Genomic DNA, 19737 nt, shown 5'->3' on the forward strand with positions numbered 1-19737 from the left:
GCTCTTTGAAGTGGAATATTTTCCGCAGCGAGTGATTTGCTTATTCTAATCCTTTTACCTTTTGGTAATGTATTTTAACAATGTCTTCTGTAGTTCGGGAGGTCTATTATTGTCAGTGTGTAAATTTAGTAAGAAAAGTAGCATCGCTGGAAGTTTGAAATATAATTTAGCAATGTAGACATTGAAGAAGAAATGACATTATCACATATTTATTATGAAAAGAAATTCAGCGAACCTTCAAAATTAAATGCTGAAAAATATCATTTCGATATACTTACTTGTAAAATAATTACTTGTGTATAAAGCAAATATACTAATATTTAAAGAAATTGTTGTAAATTAAATTCAATATACAAAAAATATAAGTTTATGAAATTTTTGAAAACTTTTGAAAAGGGAAAGGACTGTTTGAAATGGGATGTTTTGGTTTTCTAAAATAAACAAATTTCAATTAAAAATTCTTATAATCAAGCACTGGAAATCTTGAAGTTCATATTTTTGGTGTAGATGAAGACCTATTCATCACATTTATTTTAGAATTCAAGAGAGCACTGCTGCAATTTCTTTTCATTAACTGTCGTATATCTAAAAACAACTTTCGCATATTTATTTTTTTTTTTTACAAATAACGTCTTTATAAATTTATTTCCATAATTTATCTCCAACGGCTGTTTAAATGCCTATAAAATTCATCAAAGCTATAAAGTATTTAAAGATGAAAAAGAGATTTTATCCAAATTTGTGGAATAATATTCTTTCCCTTGCCAAATTTACGAATACTATTCGAAATTATCTTGGATACTCGCTTTGCAAATTGAGAGTTTCAAACAAAGTTTATACACACCCACATATATACAAATGTGTATAACTTATTCGATCGTAAATTAGTCTATGAAATATATCTCATACAATATATGTATAGGCAGGTGCAATACATATATCGTATGAGATATATTTCATTATTTGCATCAATAATTTAATAACTATTCAGGAAAGTTTCTTGGAATTTATTTACAAGTGATATTCTTATAACATAGCTAAGTTTCTGAAAAATCTCTCTATATATATGAATATATCATATTACATATAAAGAGATTAATGATAAATACACACATGCACCCACGCACACACACAGACAGACAATGAAGGGAAATGTCAAAAGGAAATTGAAATAAACGTATGAAAACATTATATATATATATATATATATATATATATATATATATATATATATAAATATATATATATATATATATATATATATATATATATATATATATATATATATATATATATATATATATATATATATATATATGGAATTTTAGTATTTAAATTGTATAATATATTTATTATAATTTTATTTATAAATGTAATGTTATATATTTTCATCCTCCATATTACGTGCAGGTTAGACTTAAAATAACTTTCTCTGTTTAGAATCAGCTAAGGCTGAAAATTTACCAACAAAATGAAACTAAATTTCATGTGTAGAAAGTAGTAGTCATTGAGAGATCAATTTCATAAAAGATAAAATATGTATCATAGGATGTAGAAGCTTTAAACTGACGATGCCTAAAATTATCATATGCAGAAAATGGAAGATACTGAGAGATGAATTTCACAAAGAAAAAAAGTATACAATTAGGATATCGAAGTCCTAAATTGCCTTTGCCTAAAAATTTTATTTCAGATGTAAAGATGTCCATTTATGTTAAGATAAATTCCATAAAGGAAAAAAAAAATGGACAAGAGAATATCAATGTCCTAAATTGTTATACAGAAGAAATATCAGTTCGTAGAAAATGTTGTTGGTTAAGCAGATATTATATTCTCTGAGTTTCATATTGCAAGTTATTAATTTATATACTTGCACTTTTTTATCAGTCGAATATTAATGAAATATTGTATAATCCATTTACAATGCGTTCTTTGTGACCTATTTTTTTCAGGCAGCAGCAAATTCTCTCATGTAAGTAACTTTTATCGTTAATTATTTATTGATAAATTCTGTATTCATGTTTTTGTCAGCCTACATATGATATATAGTTGCATTATGTTCATTATCTTCAACTACAGATTGTTCCATTATTCAGGTTTTGAATAACTCATTATTCAACCAGCATATCAGAAAGACTACAAAAAGCTTATATATATGATAGCCAAAAATAGCTCTAAAAAACGTAGAAAATCAAAATACTGCTGATATCGAAAATAAATAGACGGGATTCCGATTCAAATCATTTATTCATAACGAAAGCAGAGAAAGAGGAAGGAAAAGAATTAAAAAAAGCCCATCAACTTAAGTTCGGTTACAATTAATAAGTTCTGAATAAATACAGTACACATAGTTCACTTGAATTTAAAAAAATAATATGAAAGCTAGAAGTTATTTTAAGGCAATCAGCCATTACCTCCTCATAATTCGACCTTGCTTCAGTATTATTTTGCGTTGTAATCAATGATATTTGTAAAGTATCCGAATACTTACTGTTACAACAGAAGAGAGTGTTATGCATTGTATTTTGTGATTATAAATTCTCATGAAGCCATTTCTTTTATCTTCTATAGTTTTTTCTCTATAATGGTTTTATGTTAGGGAAGCCTAAAAAATTCTTAAGAAAAGTGGATGCATTTCTTAAAATATTTTACAGTTATACGTAATTTAAAAGAGGACTGCCCACAGCGAACAATTTGCATGAGAAGCAAAACACAATATAATAAAATTAAAATACACAATATAAAATTTATTTGACCGGATAGCGTTGTCAAACGTGATTCCAAAGAGTTTGAGAAAGTGCATGTCAATGTTTAATCGAAGGAACTGCATCTCGGTCAAAATTATGGCGATGACAATGTCATCGAGGATCTGATAGAAGAACATAGACATAAATACCTTAAAGAACTACATTCTATGACACAACAAAACGCAAGGATGAAATTTCGTCACGTGTGGGGTGAATTTTGCCGAGCAAACTTTGAATGAAACTAGGCTGATGCTGAAAGCGTCGAAATTTTTTATTTCATTGTAGGTTCAGAAGCAGGCAGTAATGGACCCATTTTCACCAAATTTAGATAAACAGAAATTCTTTAACTGATACAACCTTAGCAAAATACAATGTTTTTAATAAATTTTCTTATAAAAAATCGTGCACTATAAATAATAAATTATATCATTATAAATTGATTAAAGTACTGTTTTTAGAATTAATTTTGATTAAAGAATTAGAATTTTGATTAAAGCACTGTTTTTAGACACATGTCCTATTTTATATAGGAATACTCGTGAAAAATTGTTTCATCTACATGTTTTGCTCATGATTCGTGAACGAATTATGCTCGTTAAGTGAAATTCTACTGTATAGAGATATATATTGTTACCAGAAAATCCGAAATAATTCCCAAAGGCATATTATTAAAACTACAATATGTTCAGTAAAGGATAATGACATTTTTTTCTAGACGAAAACATGATAAACAGGCAATAAACAACAGACGAAGAATACTCAAAACAACACACTCACTAAATAGCACCACACATGCACTGAAATAGTTAATAAACAAACTTAACAACATAAATCACTCAAACTCGCGGGATATACCACTCCAAATAAGAACTTCGCTCATCTACTTATATTTCTTGACACACCCACACCACCATATTCTCTAAAGTTCTTATCTCGTTATACCACCTCTAAAGTTCTTATAGACTGTGGGGCAGTGTATGGCATGTACTAGAACAAACACTGGAACTCGTGTCCTAATTAAGTTGTCGCCAAGATTCTAGATAAATGGTCGCCAAGGTCTGGGATTATTGACTCAGTAACATTTATTATATCTGTAAAAGTATCTTCCTAGCCAGGGGACTTACAACCTAAGAAAACAATACTATAAACTGGTAACAATATATGAATATACATTATTTGCTCATCATTTCTTGAAATGCAGAATTTTGTGCATTTGATGGATTATGTTTTGTAAGTATTTATTTCTTATATTTTTCCCCTTTTTAATCTTATCTTAAAGTCACTTTTCACATCGGCTTACTTTCGGTTTTCGCTTTGTTTAATTCTTGCTGTTATATCTTCGTATTCAAAATATTATTTCCTTCAAATCTACTTCACTGTAACTTCACTTTTCGCTGTTTATGCGAAACTTGCCCATTTGAATATATTTGCCCATTGAATATATATATATATACAATTTCAATTCATAAAAAGGTTTAAGAAAACGCCACATATCTTAATTAAATAAGTCATACTAAAGGGAAGATTCGCATTTCACTTGGAATATTTCCTCTGATATATAATAATATAAGTTATTTCCAACGGATCTATCATTCACTGTCAGTCATCTTTTAACTCCATATCAGACCTAGAAGTATTATCGGCGCACAGTCAAGATTCAATTTAACAAGCTATCATCGTCTCAGCTCCATGGCAAAGGAAATTCCGCTTATAGAAATAACTAATCTAATTTAAGAAAACGACAAAGAAACAAAGATTGAAACTTGGCCATCTCCTTTATTGAATTAAATAAATACCCTAAACCATGAGAAAACCTGTAATTCTCGTTTATACGTCTTTAAGATAAAGGGCATATTTTTCTCAAAATTTTCACCCTTTTGTCACATTGAAACGCATATTATGTTGCATGTTGTATAAATTGTAACCTCGTTCGTATTCTTAAATGCGTTGTTAATATTTCTCCTTGTGTAAAATTCCGTTTCATAACGGTTTATTTATCAGCTTCATCATCTATTCGATTGTTTTCATATATTTTCCAGGATAGAAATCTTAATATCTACTTATAATAAAAATAAATGTATGTGTTCCACTCTGTATGTGTGTTGAACAGGAAATATCATCTTTATTAATAATAAAGACAAGTGTGCCTGTGTTTTTCTGTCTATATGTATACAGTTAGACATATAGTCTAACTGTATACATATAGCTTTATGTCTAACTGTATATAGACAGTTAGACGTAAAGCTGTCAAATTTAGCACTGATAGAATATGTAGGACAGGAACGAACCTTGGGATTATTTTTTTTAATTTTAAATAATTAAAATGTATTCGAAATATTCGCGTTTTTCCAAAACGACTACTCAATATATTATTAAATAAAATAATTTTTTTAAAATAAAATTTAGAAAATATTGTATTTTTTAATGTATCTATTTAGTTGTCTTACATATCTTTCTCAGATTTTTAAAAGTCTTTAAAAAATAATTTTTGCCTGATTTTCTATTATAGATTACATTGTTGAACTGAAATTCAAAACGTTTTCTTTGTCCCATCAATTATTAAATGGTGTGATTTTCTTTTGTTAATGAAAGCTAGAAAAGAAAACAATTTGTTTAATATATATATTATTTACATTTCTCCTAATAATATAAAACGAATATATGCTGTGAGTGTATGTGCCTACGAGTAAGTTGATACTCCATATGCCAAACGGTTGATAGAGAGCTATAAAACTTTGAACATATTTGCTACTTAGGAAGAAATGGATACCTTGCAGCGAGTTTTTTTAAGTGTTGGTTAGAATTTAAATTAATTAAAAATTTAGTGAAATTGTAGTGTTTTCCCCAAAATTATAGCAACAGAAACTATTTATATATTATTTAAAAATTCAAAATATTATCCTTTCTGTAAATATAATTTTTATTATTAAGTTTTATCTTCTATTTTAATGTTTTTTTAATTATATATTAAGCATATTTTACTACAATATATTTTATTGTTGAATTGAAAATCAAATCGTTTTCATTATCTCTCATTTCTTTTCATTTCTGTTATTTAGTTGCTAAAATTTTAACATGCCTTTTTTTTAACCATTATTTGATGATAAAATTGTGAAATTAACAGCTTCTTTTTGATAATGAGTAGACTTCTATGATTTTTTAGTGTTTTTCCCCGATAACCCCTGAAATTATTTTAACACAAATTAATTTATATAACATTTTGCAATTTGTTTTGGTAAAGAATACTTCTATTCAAGGTGTACGTACACACTAGAAGATTTTTTTTTTTAAATTTTAACTTTAAAAATCCAGTTTTTTCACAGTAGGTCATTAATATATGTTTAAACTCATTGCATGTGAGAAAAAACCATATTACACTACTTATTAATTAATTAAATGATATTAAATGAGCTAATTAGCATATTTTTTTGAAACATGATATCTTAAATTCTAATTTGTACAGACATACAATTCTAGTTTGAAATTATGCTTAATATTAGTCTTCATGTTGTCTGCCTCAATCAAGTTATAAAAGTATATAATTTTTTTTAACAATTTTTTCATCAACGATGAATAGAAAAAGCAAGATTTTTTCTGTAATTTTAACTTTTAAATAACTATTAAAAATTGGTTTCTATAAATATAACTTTGATTGAGGCACAAAATATTCGCTATTTCATGCAGATTATTTTGATATATGAATAATTGTATTTGGTTCATTTCTTGTTGAGTTATGATTGTTTTAATGAAGCAACATAGTGGAAAAATATCATTCTTCATAAAATGAGTTTTAAAAAATCCCTAACTATAGTTTTTAATGAAAGCACCTCAAGAAAAATAATTATAACTCGAGAAATATTTCGAATATCGACAACATCTTGGTATCGTTTGAAAGCTAAAAGATCAGAGAACATTATTAAACAATAAAAAATATTCGATATTTTGAACGATTTTCGAAGTTCCAAGTGTGTACATACACCTCAAAGTCTGTTTTTAAAATACTTTTGTGAAATTTCTTTTACTTAGAATTAAGGCAAGAAAATAATTATTAAACTATTTTAAAAATTGCGCCCATTTTTAAATAATGTTATTGTTAAATGTTATATAATCACATATATAAAAATATATAACTCACCTTACGTTTCTTCTGTCATAGATGAAAAATGAACACATTTTTGCAGGAAACTAAAAATCCGTATAGAATGAGTTTTCTTTTAGTTCTTATATTTTAAATGAAATGGTTTAATTTCATCAAATATATTTTTGTATTAGTTGAAGTTTAAAATTTTTCTAATTAATGTTAACAATTTTGTTGAATTGACAGAAAAATAGAAAATAACATTGCACAATGAACGCTAATAAAACACGTGAGTCTATTAAAATATTACGGGTTACATGTCTATTAAAAATTAAATTTAAAATAGTTTGTTGAGAAAGCCATCAAAAGCTGTAATTTTATCAACTGTTAATTCTGATGAACCAGTTGATCGTCAAAAGTGGCTAGAACAAAATAACATGGTTTTTATTACAGTTAAGTTATATTTACATCCTGTTTTAAAGCAATACTAAGGCAATTTCGGGACGAACATCGTAATTTTGAACAGCAATCAGATGATGAGGACGACTCCTAAATTGGCACAACCTCACTAAGATTCGACACCATGCCAGAGGAAGGAGATTTGGCCCAGACGGATTTGGTGTGCACCAGACCCGCTTACACGGCGGTTCGTCGGGCGAACCGGGTCTCGAACCTAAAACCGCGAAACCGAAACCTTATCACCAGGCTACTGCGTCCATATTAAACTGTACAATCGAAAATTTAAAATAGAAATATAATGGTCCCTAATTAATCGAAGCAACTAATAAATGAGCCAAACTAAAATAATTGGAAGAAAATGGTAGTCATACAAATGAGACCATTTCAAAATCTCTCAGCAAATTCTAGTTGAAATACTGCGCTGAAAGGAAAAACAGTACTAGATGAAACTTTTATTCGTCTGGAAATATCGTAAATGGATTTCTCATTAGTGGTTATTGAAATCATTAATAATTCATTAGAGAGACAAAGTGATTATATTCATAAGTATGTCTAATTACTGTCTAGAAATTAATGCATATTAATATCATATAATGACAATAATGCTTATAATCATAAAATGTTTTCCATGCATCATAATACAGTCTTTTAGTTAGAAATCTAATCATAATCTCTTATAGAAGTTTCGCAAGATTTCATATAGATTTCATAAATGTTAAGTACTTTAAAAGGGACGATATTTGCTATTTAGATTGGAGATCTGTTTTCGAATCTATTTTCCATTTCCATGTTAATACACTTGAATATTATATTTTATATTTAAATCTCCTTATCCATATTCATATCGTTCATTCTTAGTTAAATAATACTCCTCTATCTTACTTTCTCGTTAATGAAGTGATAAAAATTGTTTCATGTCTTAAAAACTTCAGAGTTGCGGAAACTAAGTTTTGAATTAATCCTGGCTGGGAGCAGCATAAATTTTGTATGCGAAAAGTTCGATAATTCTTTAAATTTTAAACATATTGTCTTTTATAAGGGGAACTTCTATAAATTATACTATGCCACATGTATGGTGCAAATTTCGTTCAACATTCTTTTCAAGGCAGACTGGCGGACTTAGAGGTATCAATATTAGCACGCAGTTACTTCTTGGTTGTTAGGAACTCCTTGAGATAGGGTTTTCAAAATTGAAATTAGTTCTTTTTTTTCAAAACTGTATTGAAATATTAATATGTTTTCACATTGACGGAGCATTTTCTTTCACAAAAATACTTTTTATTATATTATAATTATGAATGATTTCTGTCTGTGAGGAACATAAATTTTGTATGCAAATATTTTGATAAATCTGTAGCTTTTTATCATGTTACTTTTTATAAACTGGCTGCTTCTGTAAGTTACACCATGCTACATTCATCAGATTACGTTCAACATTTTTTCAAGGCACACTGATGGACTTAGAGTTATCAATCTTGGAATGTAGTTATTTCTTGGCTGTTAGGATTTCAGTGAAATAGGGTTTTCCGATTATAATTATATTTTTCTAACGCGTGGAAATGTTCATGTTTTCCCTCATTAACTTCGGATCATTTTATTGCAAACAAATATTTTTTATTATATTATAATTTTGAATTATTTATGTTAGGAGCATACATTTTGTATGCGAACATTCGATAAATCTGTAGATTTTAAACATAATGTCTTTTATAAAAAGGCTTCTTCTATAAATTAAACCGTGTTACATGCATGGTGTAAATTTCGTTTAAACATTCTTTTCAAGCCAGATTGACGGACTTAAAGATATCAATCTTGGTACGCAGTTATTTCTTGGTTATCAGGAACTCAATGACATAAGACTTTCAAGATTGAAAGATTATTTCTAAAAATGTATCGAAATGATAACATTTTCCCTTATTAACTTCGTAATGTTTTATTGCGCGAAAACAATTATTATTTAACAATTTTTTGTGCGAAAACAATTTTCATTTTATTTGACTAGCTTTTAACGATATCTGTTTGCTTTTTTCGCAATTTTTTTTATATTGCGCTATTTTAATGTTAATGCATCTTAATTAAGAATATGTAGAGACAATTTTTTATTATTTCAATAAACGTGTTTATATTAAAGAGTGTTGCGACAATGTTTTAATACTTATGTTGTGAGCTCGGTATTGTTTTTACATAATTAAGAGCACATTTAAATTAAAATATAATTACAAAAATGTACAAATTTAAATTCACTGTTACAAATTAACTGTGTTGTTAATGTACAAAATTAAAACCCTCTGTTTTTTAATGATTAACTTAATATCTATAAAATGCATTTACTTTCTGCTTTTTACAAGAATATTCCTAATATATTGTATATCCTTGTTCGATTTCAATTCATGATGCATATTTTTTTTTTAAGACGTTAACAGTTCAGCAGATTTGGATATTCTAATTTTCTAGATATTTCCCTTTAAAGGAAACATATTTATTATTTCAAAAATAACATATTGCGTTGGAGAAAATCATCACCTATTTTCATGATTTATCCTCTAAACTACAATTCTACCCACCACCATATATTACCCTCATATCTGATATTACTGCGTTTCATCATGCCATTTATTGAAAGATACTCTTGGGAAGAATTTATTACGTTGAAGGCAAAAACTTAAATGGGACAAAAAGTTGATTCACACTCTTTCTTTCCCGGTTGTTAAAGTCATTGTGAAATATAGATAACTTGCTGAAGTAAAAGAGAAAAAAAGAAACTGTACCTTATTTTATTTCAAGATAATTTAACACATTTTCGCAGTTGCGAAGAAGTGACGAATTATTTTAATATCATGAATAAACATTTTTTGTCAGGATTGCTGCGCTTTAATTTTGGATTACGAATGCCATTTTTTCATAATATATTTTGTTATTTAGAAAAAATTTTAATCATGACCTTTGTATGGCCATACGCAAGGAGTTGTAACGTTTTCCCTCTTCCTTCATATGGTTAATAGCATCCAAACCAGATGTAACGTTACCCGCTTCCACACATTGTTAAGTGCATACGGACCTCCAGATGCGAATCCCTTTCACTGGGAGAGTCGCTGTGTCTGGTCATTTGTTACTATCCATTTATGGGAACACACATGTGCGTCTTGTCGTTTCAAATAAATCCGTCATGTCTTCAAGGGAAATGAACGTCAAACCTTCCAGATGCTGAACTTTTTTCCCTCATGAGGAGACTCTTCAAGTCATCAAGAAACAATCAACCACCAGCAACCGTTGTCATGAAGTGTCAAACCCAGATGCACTTCAGCCGGTATTAGCTGCGAATTGATTATAATTAACATATGCTTAAGAGGCGGTCGGCCACAAAGATGGATCCTTAAGAGACCCTCCCTCGATAGAGTTGAGACCACTGAGGAAGCGTTCCTGAATATATTAGGTGATAGGGAACTGAAGTTCACCTATGAGGAAGCAGAGGAGGTTATCTGAAGAAAAAAATTGGGTTTTCTTCCAGAGAAGAAGGGAAAATGGTTCATATTAGAATTCAGAGGAAAGAAAATGTGTTACTGATTTTTGAGAAGCTCCGTATGATTTGTGTTTCTGCGTTAGGATCCACGCGATAAAGATAGATGGATTTCTGGAGCGGCACTGAAGTAGCCTTTTAGATTTAACACCATGTTAGCGGTTTTTTGCTGACTTATTCTCCGATTTGATCGATTAACTATTTGGTGATCGAACTGTTATTCGAGTTTTGTAAAAAAATATTTGCCTAGATAAGCAAAAGTTTTTTCTGTAAATATATAAGGCTGTAAATAAAAATATATTTTTTATAGTACATGCTTATTTAGTCGTTCATGACAAAGATATTAGAGAGCAATAACTAAAAAGATTCTTTTTAAATGTAATACAAACGTGGTATTAGAAATGCTAAGCTGCCATTAGAATGTATATGAAATATTAAATACGACGTGAATAATAATAATAGAAAAAGATATACCAAGAAATAAAATGCGAAAAGGCGGTGGGACTAAGTAGATGTGAAAGAAAACCAGATATCTCCTTTAGTAACTGGTATCTCTGAGAAGAAAATCATCAGATATAAATGAATTGGAGAAAGGAAAAAGCACAGGCATCCTATTGTTTGTACTGATAAAAGTACATTACCTTGAGCTGGCAGTGTTTCTTTGCAACTACAGTCTACATGAGGAAAGATTTACAAATGAAGGGAAACCTGAAAAGCACTAGATGTACGGATCGTTTGTGAATAGAGACATATTCAACGAATACAAGGGAACTATAATCTCATGGGTGTTAGTTGAAATCATTGTGTAGCAATTCGAAGAATTAAGTGTCTTTCGAGTTAGAAGATTCGAAGAATAGTGCAATAAGTGTGTAAAGTTTATAATGATATATTTAGCCTTTAATTATGTGGTAACATAAGATACATTACTGCAACTCCTCACTTAAGAATTATGATAGTATAACTTTAGCAGCAAATAAACGTATTATCTATAACCTTGCGGTTTCTCAATTTGGAATAATTATATCATAACTTTAGCGGCAAATAAACATTTTGTCTAAAACCTTGCGGTTTCTCTATTTGGAATAATAAAACCATATATTTAGCAGCAAATAAACGTATTGTCTATAGCCAACTATCCACATCACATACAAGACATTTGTAGGCACCTAGGAGACTGGCACTATCGAATTTTCTTTAGATTGAGCTTTAATTTATATTTAGTATCCACAGTTATTAAGTATGTGTGATGGTAAGCAATATATTAATATGAAATCACTGAAATTCATTTCTAAAAAATTGTGTTGCAGTACCATCTAGTAGAGGTGAATTTCATACTGCACCGGGTTTATGAACAAAATTGCAGTGTATTGTATCGAAAAAAAATCTTTCACAAATTGCTGAAAGAGTTTTCAAAGGATCTGTCATCATACCTTAACTTTTATTATGATGAGAATGTTTCACAATTTCGTTGAGAGGTGATAAGCTAAATGGATGTTACCGTTTCAGGATAATGGATTGATTTTAATTTTTTTTGTATTTTAAGCACTCATATTTGTAGTGTCAACAAATATAAGTGCTTAAAATATGATTGTAAATATGCGTGCTTTACTTGCAACAATAGTTTCTTGAATAAAATTCTTTTTGAATCTGAGTACTTTATTTCGGGAATTGCAACTACAATAGTCAGCATACCAAAGAAGTTTGAACTGTCCATAGAGTTTGTGAATATCTAACAATACACTAAGAGGCGTGTATTCAGTTTGCTCGTGCCATTAAACAATTTTTGCGATTTTTTGTACTTTTTCTCACCCTGAAACATTTAAAATTGGGCGAATTCAATCGTTTATGTTTCCTCTCCAGTTGCATTATTATAAAATTTCAGATTTTGTGCTCTAGCACCTTTTTATGTTTGGATATATTTTTATAATCATTATCATCATTTATTTATTAATTGAAAATAAAAATATTGTACATTTCTATGCGTTGGTATGAAAGAACGATTTAGTTGTGAAATAAAATATGAATATCTGGATGATCAAACTCATTACATATGAATAATTCTCAACCTTACCTACATATGAACTGGTAATTTAAATAAAAAATTCATGAATGAACATAGTTTAACATGTTATCAGAATCAATATGCTATATTATAGTTTATCTATCTTTACTTATATTTTTCAGCATACACTCAGTTTTACCATGGTGTAATCGGGTCCGAGATGTGCAATATGACATTGTCAGCATGAGAGCAGATATATAAAGACTCTAATAGTTATTTATAAAAAAAAGTTTTGTTGAGTGTGTAAAATGGCTTTTTTTTTCAGAAAAGATGCCTATATAGATAAACTTAAACAAATCCTAATCTAAATGTAAAATTTGATTCAAATCGCTATAACCGTTTCTGAGATACAAGAAATATATTTGTATGTTCCGAGAGTAACTCAAACAAATAAAAGATAACAGTACATATTAGTGTCAAAATGTATTAAACTTTTGAAAACATAATTTAAAATTCACGAAACCGCATTGCTAAATATACTAACAAAATAAATTTTAAAACGAAAATATTTATTGTTTTGCTAAATATCATACATTGAGAAATGCAACATTCAAATCCAACTCTACAAAGGATATAATTTAATATAGAGGGAAAATATTTGGCACCTAGTTACTTCTTAGATTTAGAGCGTTTTCTGAGAAAATATATTTAAAAGTATGATTGGATTTAAAATTTAAAAAACTCAGTCCAATTATCAATGCTTTTTCTCAATAACCTTAAAGTTGATTATTTTTCTAAAGCCATTTTTATATCACTAGAAAACAAAGAACATTTTACTTTGTAAGAATAATGAGTTTAATTGCGTACATATCTAAAAAAATTGTTAAAAATATTTTCCACATTTTTTATAAAAACATTTTTCTTTTTTCAGGTTACTGGATGTGTGCTTGCGAGTACATTAAATGTGAATCGCTATACACATTATTTCTATTACATAATCAAGAGAAACTTAAATACTCTAAAAATAAATGAATGAAACAAAACAATATTTTCTTTAAAATTTTACTAACATAAATCCCGAAAGATTATTTGTATTGTGCATCATCACGATCATTTTGAAAGACATAATAGAAGCAAATTTTTTAAAGTAATGTTAAGAGAAGAAAATGCCTAAGTATTAAACGAACAAAATAAAAATTATGAATATAAAAGAGTTAAACAATTTTTTTTTTAGTATTTTTCATTTGTTTGAAGAATTAAACCAAATGTTGTTAAAACCATTTGAATTTATTTCTATTTGTAGATTAAATTTGAAATTTCAAATAATGTTATCTCATAATGTTAATATTTTGAGAAAAGGCCATTTTGACTTTTTTTTCAAAATCTCAAATGATAAAAAAAAACTTATTGTAGCTTACTGTTTTTCTCTAAATATTAGATTTCTATTCGTATAAAAGTGGTGGGATTAATGCTTTAGAAAATCCTTTAAAACAATTATTTTTAAAACAAAAGTGAAAAAGATAGTGAATATTTTTTTAATACTTTCTTTGCAATTACACAAAGTCAAATATCTACGCATTTATAAAAATATTTCATATTAACTTTTTAAACATTGAATGGTATCTCATGATTTCATTATGTTAAATTTTTATATAATGAAATATTCAGATATTATGCTGAATAAACATGGGAATTGTTTCAAAACAGATTTAAGTAAGATAGAAACGAAAATACCCTGGAAAAATATTGTAGTTATTTAGCTAAGACTTTTTAAATTATTTTATGAATTGAATAAATAAATGGGGAAAGAATATATAAAATATCTATTGCTAAATTTTGTTAACATAGATAGCCCCAAATTCGCATTCAATTATTATATAAGTCGTTGAATCCTTTATCAGTGGTTGAATTTTGAAAATATAAATGAATCTTTCATCTTAGAAAAAATATCATTTGTAGTAAAAATATTAACAATATTTGAAAGAAATAGACATTGTAATTTTAAAAAAAAATGTAATGAATTGAAAATATAATTGTAATGAAATCCTTCTAAATATTTTTTTTAAAATCAGCATCTTTTTAGCTATGAAAATGCAATAATATTTTCATAACTCTTGTAGTGGTTGTTTTTAGGCAGAGATATTTTCTACCCACAATAAACAAAGGTTTCTTCAAATAAAATGGCTTTTTTCATAAAATTATTTTTTATGTCATATATTAATGCCATAACTAAAATTTTTATTTTATTATTTTTAGTTCACTTATTCAAACATTAATTTCAGCACAAATTTTCTGTGATAAAAAATAAATAAATATGATAATTGATTTAGAATTGAAAATTTTGGAATTATAAAGAAAAACAGGAGTATACCATAATTTTTTTAATTAATACACTTTAATTTTCCCTGAAAATTGTTATCTACCTTAAAATCCATCTGCGTATATTTCTTTTAAGTATTTGTATGATGCAGACTGAAGGGATAAATTATTGCTTATAATATTCTGCATTTTTCGTCTATTGTTGAAGGGCTGCGGTGGCCTTGTGGTAAAGTCTCGACTTGTGAGCCGTAAGGTTTCAGATCCGAGGCCCGATTCCACCGAAGAACCGTCGTGTAACGAGGTCTGTTGTGCGCTAAATCCGTCAGGGCCAATCCTCCTCCCGCTGGTGTGGAGAGGGAGGCGCTAGCTCAGGTGTTGTCCTCGTCATCTTACCGTGGTTAAAAATTACGAGGTCCGTCCCAAAATAACCCAAGTGTTGCTTTACAACGGGACGTTTTAATATAACTAAACTAAACTTCGTGTACCATTAACTAATATTAAATTTAATATTGTATTATTTTACCTTATTTTATTCATTTTTGTTAATCAAATATTTTTACAAAGTGGGATTTCAAAATTCCGGATTTATTCACCATGAATATACCTATCAAACAATTTTTAATTTGCCTATACCAAAAGTTTTGTTCATACACTGGGGGGATTAGTTAGTTTAATCTTATTTTTACTTCACGAATTATATATTATCAGAAGGTTTAACTACAAATCTTATTATAAACGCAATGGCAATTAAAATTTCAATATGTCTAGCTATATACGATTAAGCTTTCTATTATTTATAAAGTCCTAACTTATTCTTATGAAGGAAAGAATATTTTACTCTTTTATTAAATGTAATTAATTAAGTACAAAGAATTTATATTTGAGCTCATTAAATATGTTTATTATTTTTATATTCTGAATCAGCAAACAGTACACAAATTTATCACGAGAAAAAAAAATCTTTTACTTTTAATTAGTATAAAATAGTAAAAAGTATTGTTAATTAGCCTATATTCTCCGTTAAAATTAAATATTAACAAAATATAATAAAAACTATATTTTGGTTATTAATAAAGAATCATAATAATAATTATGAAAATGTTAATATTCATTTGTTTTTTCAAATAATATTTTCATCATTTGAATTTAAATACTTGCGTAAAAAAGTCTTTAGCAGATATTGAGTAAGAAATGTAATCCGATTAAATATGACCAGAAAAATATGAAATCATATCATGTTTTTATTTCATTTGAATTCCTTCAATAAATAAAAAGAAACATATTTCATCAATTTTAAATATAATTCTTCTGCACATTCTCGGTAAAAGAACGTTACGCTTTTCTACTTACAACAGAATACAGTATTATTGTTCCATTTTAAAAGAAATTGGAATTGAAAATGTCAGAATTCATTTTTAAACCACATAAATACATTATGCATGGAATTATAATTATAAATAATTCAATTTTTCGAAATATTTTCATATTTGGAAATTGTAATAGTTTTAAATACATTGTAAATGCTCTATATTTTAAAAAATTCAATAAAATATCCTTCAAAATTTAATTTTGTTATTGAAATTTAGCAGAAAAACTTCAAAAAATTATCATATTCTATATTTTGGGATTTATGCAATAGTATTCGCTTGAATATATCGCAATAGAAATAAAAATGCTACTTCGAAGATTTTCAGTTCAATTCTTAGCAGGCAATGAACATGTAAATTGTGCATATTTTTCTCTAAACTAAAATACAATATTTAATTTTATATACACATTTAGTACAAAATAAATATTCAATTGCAATTACTTTTTGAGAATGGTTTTCATTCCTAAAAATAATATAAAGAATGGTTTCTAAATGTTTTCAACTGTAGATATTTATAAATTTCCAAATGTGTCGTAAAATCTTAACATTGGATTGAATCCAAATATGCCATATAGAGACGGAATAAAATTTTTCTGATTTATACAACAACAAAGTGTTTGTAACTTAGAACACTTGTAGCGAATATTAGATATTAAACTATTAATCAATTGACAGCCAAAAAATTTTTAATAAACCAATTCATTCAAAAGACTGGATCTTATAATCTTATTTGCATTCAAAATATTATGCGTAGCATGAAATGCAATAAAAAATACATACGAAATAATATTTAAGGAAAAAATAGTAAGCAATATATTTTTGCTTTTATGTGGTAAAGCTTTTACAAATAAAAGAAAACTGCCAAAATGACAAATCTTAATACAAATTTCAAGAGTGTAATAATTTACATCATTTTCTAAACAGCATTTTAAAATGAAATTTCAAAATAATGTTGAGAAAAAAGTTTTCAAAAACTTATTAACAAACGATTTTCGAAACAGATCGAATCTGATTTCAAATCTTCAAATGAATAATTCTTTCTAGTGACATATCGTTTTTCGTTCAATATCAAAAACCGTTATATTGCATTATTCATTCAGTCAATAAAAGAAAATTTCACCTAATTGAATCTGAATAACATAGATTCAGTTGCACTTTCTTTTATCCAGGGAAATGTGATTCATTTGGTTTTATAGAATTTATTTGTTGATATGATGTAACAGCCTACTTTTTCTCCTTTTCTATTACAAGAAAAATGGAAATTATTTCAATAGAAATTATTCTGAAATATAGATTGCTTCGAATAATTTTAGAAAAAATCACGTTTTACTGAATATAATTCGTTGATATTGTCAATACTTAAAATCAATGCTTTTTTAAAATTGGAAAATCTAATTTTATTATGTATTTAAATTAAGAAACATCCTGCGATATTTCACAGAATAACATAGAGGTTAAAATAAGAAGAAAAAAAATCAAATGAGTATAAAATATTTCCATGCCAATAAAACAAATTGCATAAAAAACTTTTTAAGTTTAACATTTTTCTAATAATAGCAAAAATGAATACCTGAGGTGAAATTCCTAATAAAATCTAATAGATTTAGGGCAGTGGACTTGAAATACATATAAATCTCTAAACTTTTTTGAATAAGATATAAAAAGTATAATAATTAAGCACAACTCTCCCCCCTACTTTTATTATCAGAAATGATAGCAAAAGACTCCCATTTTTTTAAACGAAAAATTGACCTTTTGTTTTCATAAAGGAAGTTTCTAAATGCAATTATTTGCTTATTTTTTAGTTTCGTTATATTTAAAATCCGTTTTAGGGCAGCATGGGAGTTTAATATATATTGGCAATAACTCGTTTGAAAGTTTCGTTGATTGTTCTCAATACCCGACTGTAATCAATCTGAATTAGACGCAGATCTACGAATCAACTTGTGCCGTAATTTCGATGCCAGAACAGATCTGTGTTTAAATTCCTTTGTTTTCTCAATCATACCTTAATGAGCATTTTCAACAAGATAAAATTTCCTATCTCTCTTCATGTTTTTAAGAAAGATGATGCAGTAACTGAAGAAGTGGTTATAAGACCCAGAATCATTTGCTTGAATTGAAGAAATATTCCAATATATTTCTGTACTTCCATTCATTTGTATGGCATCATTTTTTCTATTTTCTCACTCTTGAATTAAAGCGACCATATTGCTAATACCAAAAAAATACCAAAATACTTTTGCGGATAAAAAAAAAGGAACGATGAGTTATTCTGATTCTTAGGTAATTGTTTCCTGACCGTCGAAAGGAGCCTTGTTAATTGTTACCCAATAGAACTATTTAGCATTAAGTAAAATAAAATTAGTTTATTGTTTTTTTTTCAATTCATATAACATAATTCATTATGAAGTCATTCCGCAGGTTTTGAGCGAAATAAAAAATTCTCCTTTTTTTAGTTTGAAAAAAAACAGTCGAAGAATTCTGTTTTATAAATTTGTTTTCAAATATTTTTAAATATGTATTGGCGATGGCGCATCTAAAAAAATTCTCAAAATATAACCCTAAACACTGTTAAAAAAATCGTTTTTCCCCATTTTATGAGAGAGTAATAATAGCAAAGAAATGTTATGTATTTAAGAAATTAGCCAATAAGTTTTATGATTCATATGATTTGAAGATAATATTGCAAAGTAGCGGAGTTAGATTGGTTTCACTATTTCTGTTTTTCCATATTTTTTTAACTGGTGGAAAAACGGTCATATCATTCGGAAACGATATCCTGTGTTGTTTTCAGACGATGAAAAAAATCTCACCTTGAGCTGCGGAGCTGTCGAAAACGAGTGAGATACAAATCACCGCCGTAGCGCACCACCACCACGTGTTTCTGAAAGAAAAGGAAAACATCGCCTCGGAACTTCCAACCGATCTCACCGAGCGAACTGTGCTGGTAGCATTGCCCCGAACACTACAGGCAGCTAGTGAATCTGTTTCGATTCTGAGACCGTCCGGCCCTCTTGTCCGGCTTTCTAATGTGCCAGGTAACCAACAGCGCCATCTATTGGGAAGCTGCCGGACTCCTCTTGATACACAATCGATCCTTCAAAAGTTTGTAACGGTGGCGAGAGAGAGGAAGATATATGGATGATATTTGAGCTAGGTGGAACGAGTGGATTTTATTGGACAACGGATTGTGTCAGGTTCGATTTCTTGTGTGATATTGAGGTGCATTTTTCTCTTCAGAAA

At 27.9% G+C, this 19737-nt stretch overlaps 1 protein-coding gene across 1 annotated transcript in view; it reads right to left on the reverse strand.

The window, feature by feature from the left end:
- The window catches only part of LOC129969329 (alkaline phosphatase, tissue-nonspecific isozyme-like), a 475680-nt gene extending 456228 nt beyond the window's left edge, over window positions 1–19452 (reverse strand). The window contains exon 1 of the mRNA XM_056083860.1: window positions 19308–19452. Within this exon, the coding sequence (XP_055939835.1) occupies window positions 19308–19398 (91 nt within the window). The 5' untranslated portion in view covers window positions 19399–19452. The remainder of the gene's footprint in view (window positions 1–19307) is intronic.
- Window positions 19453–19737: the final 285 nt, after the last annotated feature.

The sequence above is a fragment of the Argiope bruennichi genome, chromosome 1, assembly GCF_947563725.1.
Source record: "Argiope bruennichi chromosome 1, qqArgBrue1.1, whole genome shotgun sequence".
In the NCBI taxonomy this organism is placed as follows: Eukaryota; Metazoa; Arthropoda; class Arachnida; order Araneae; family Araneidae; genus Argiope; species Argiope bruennichi.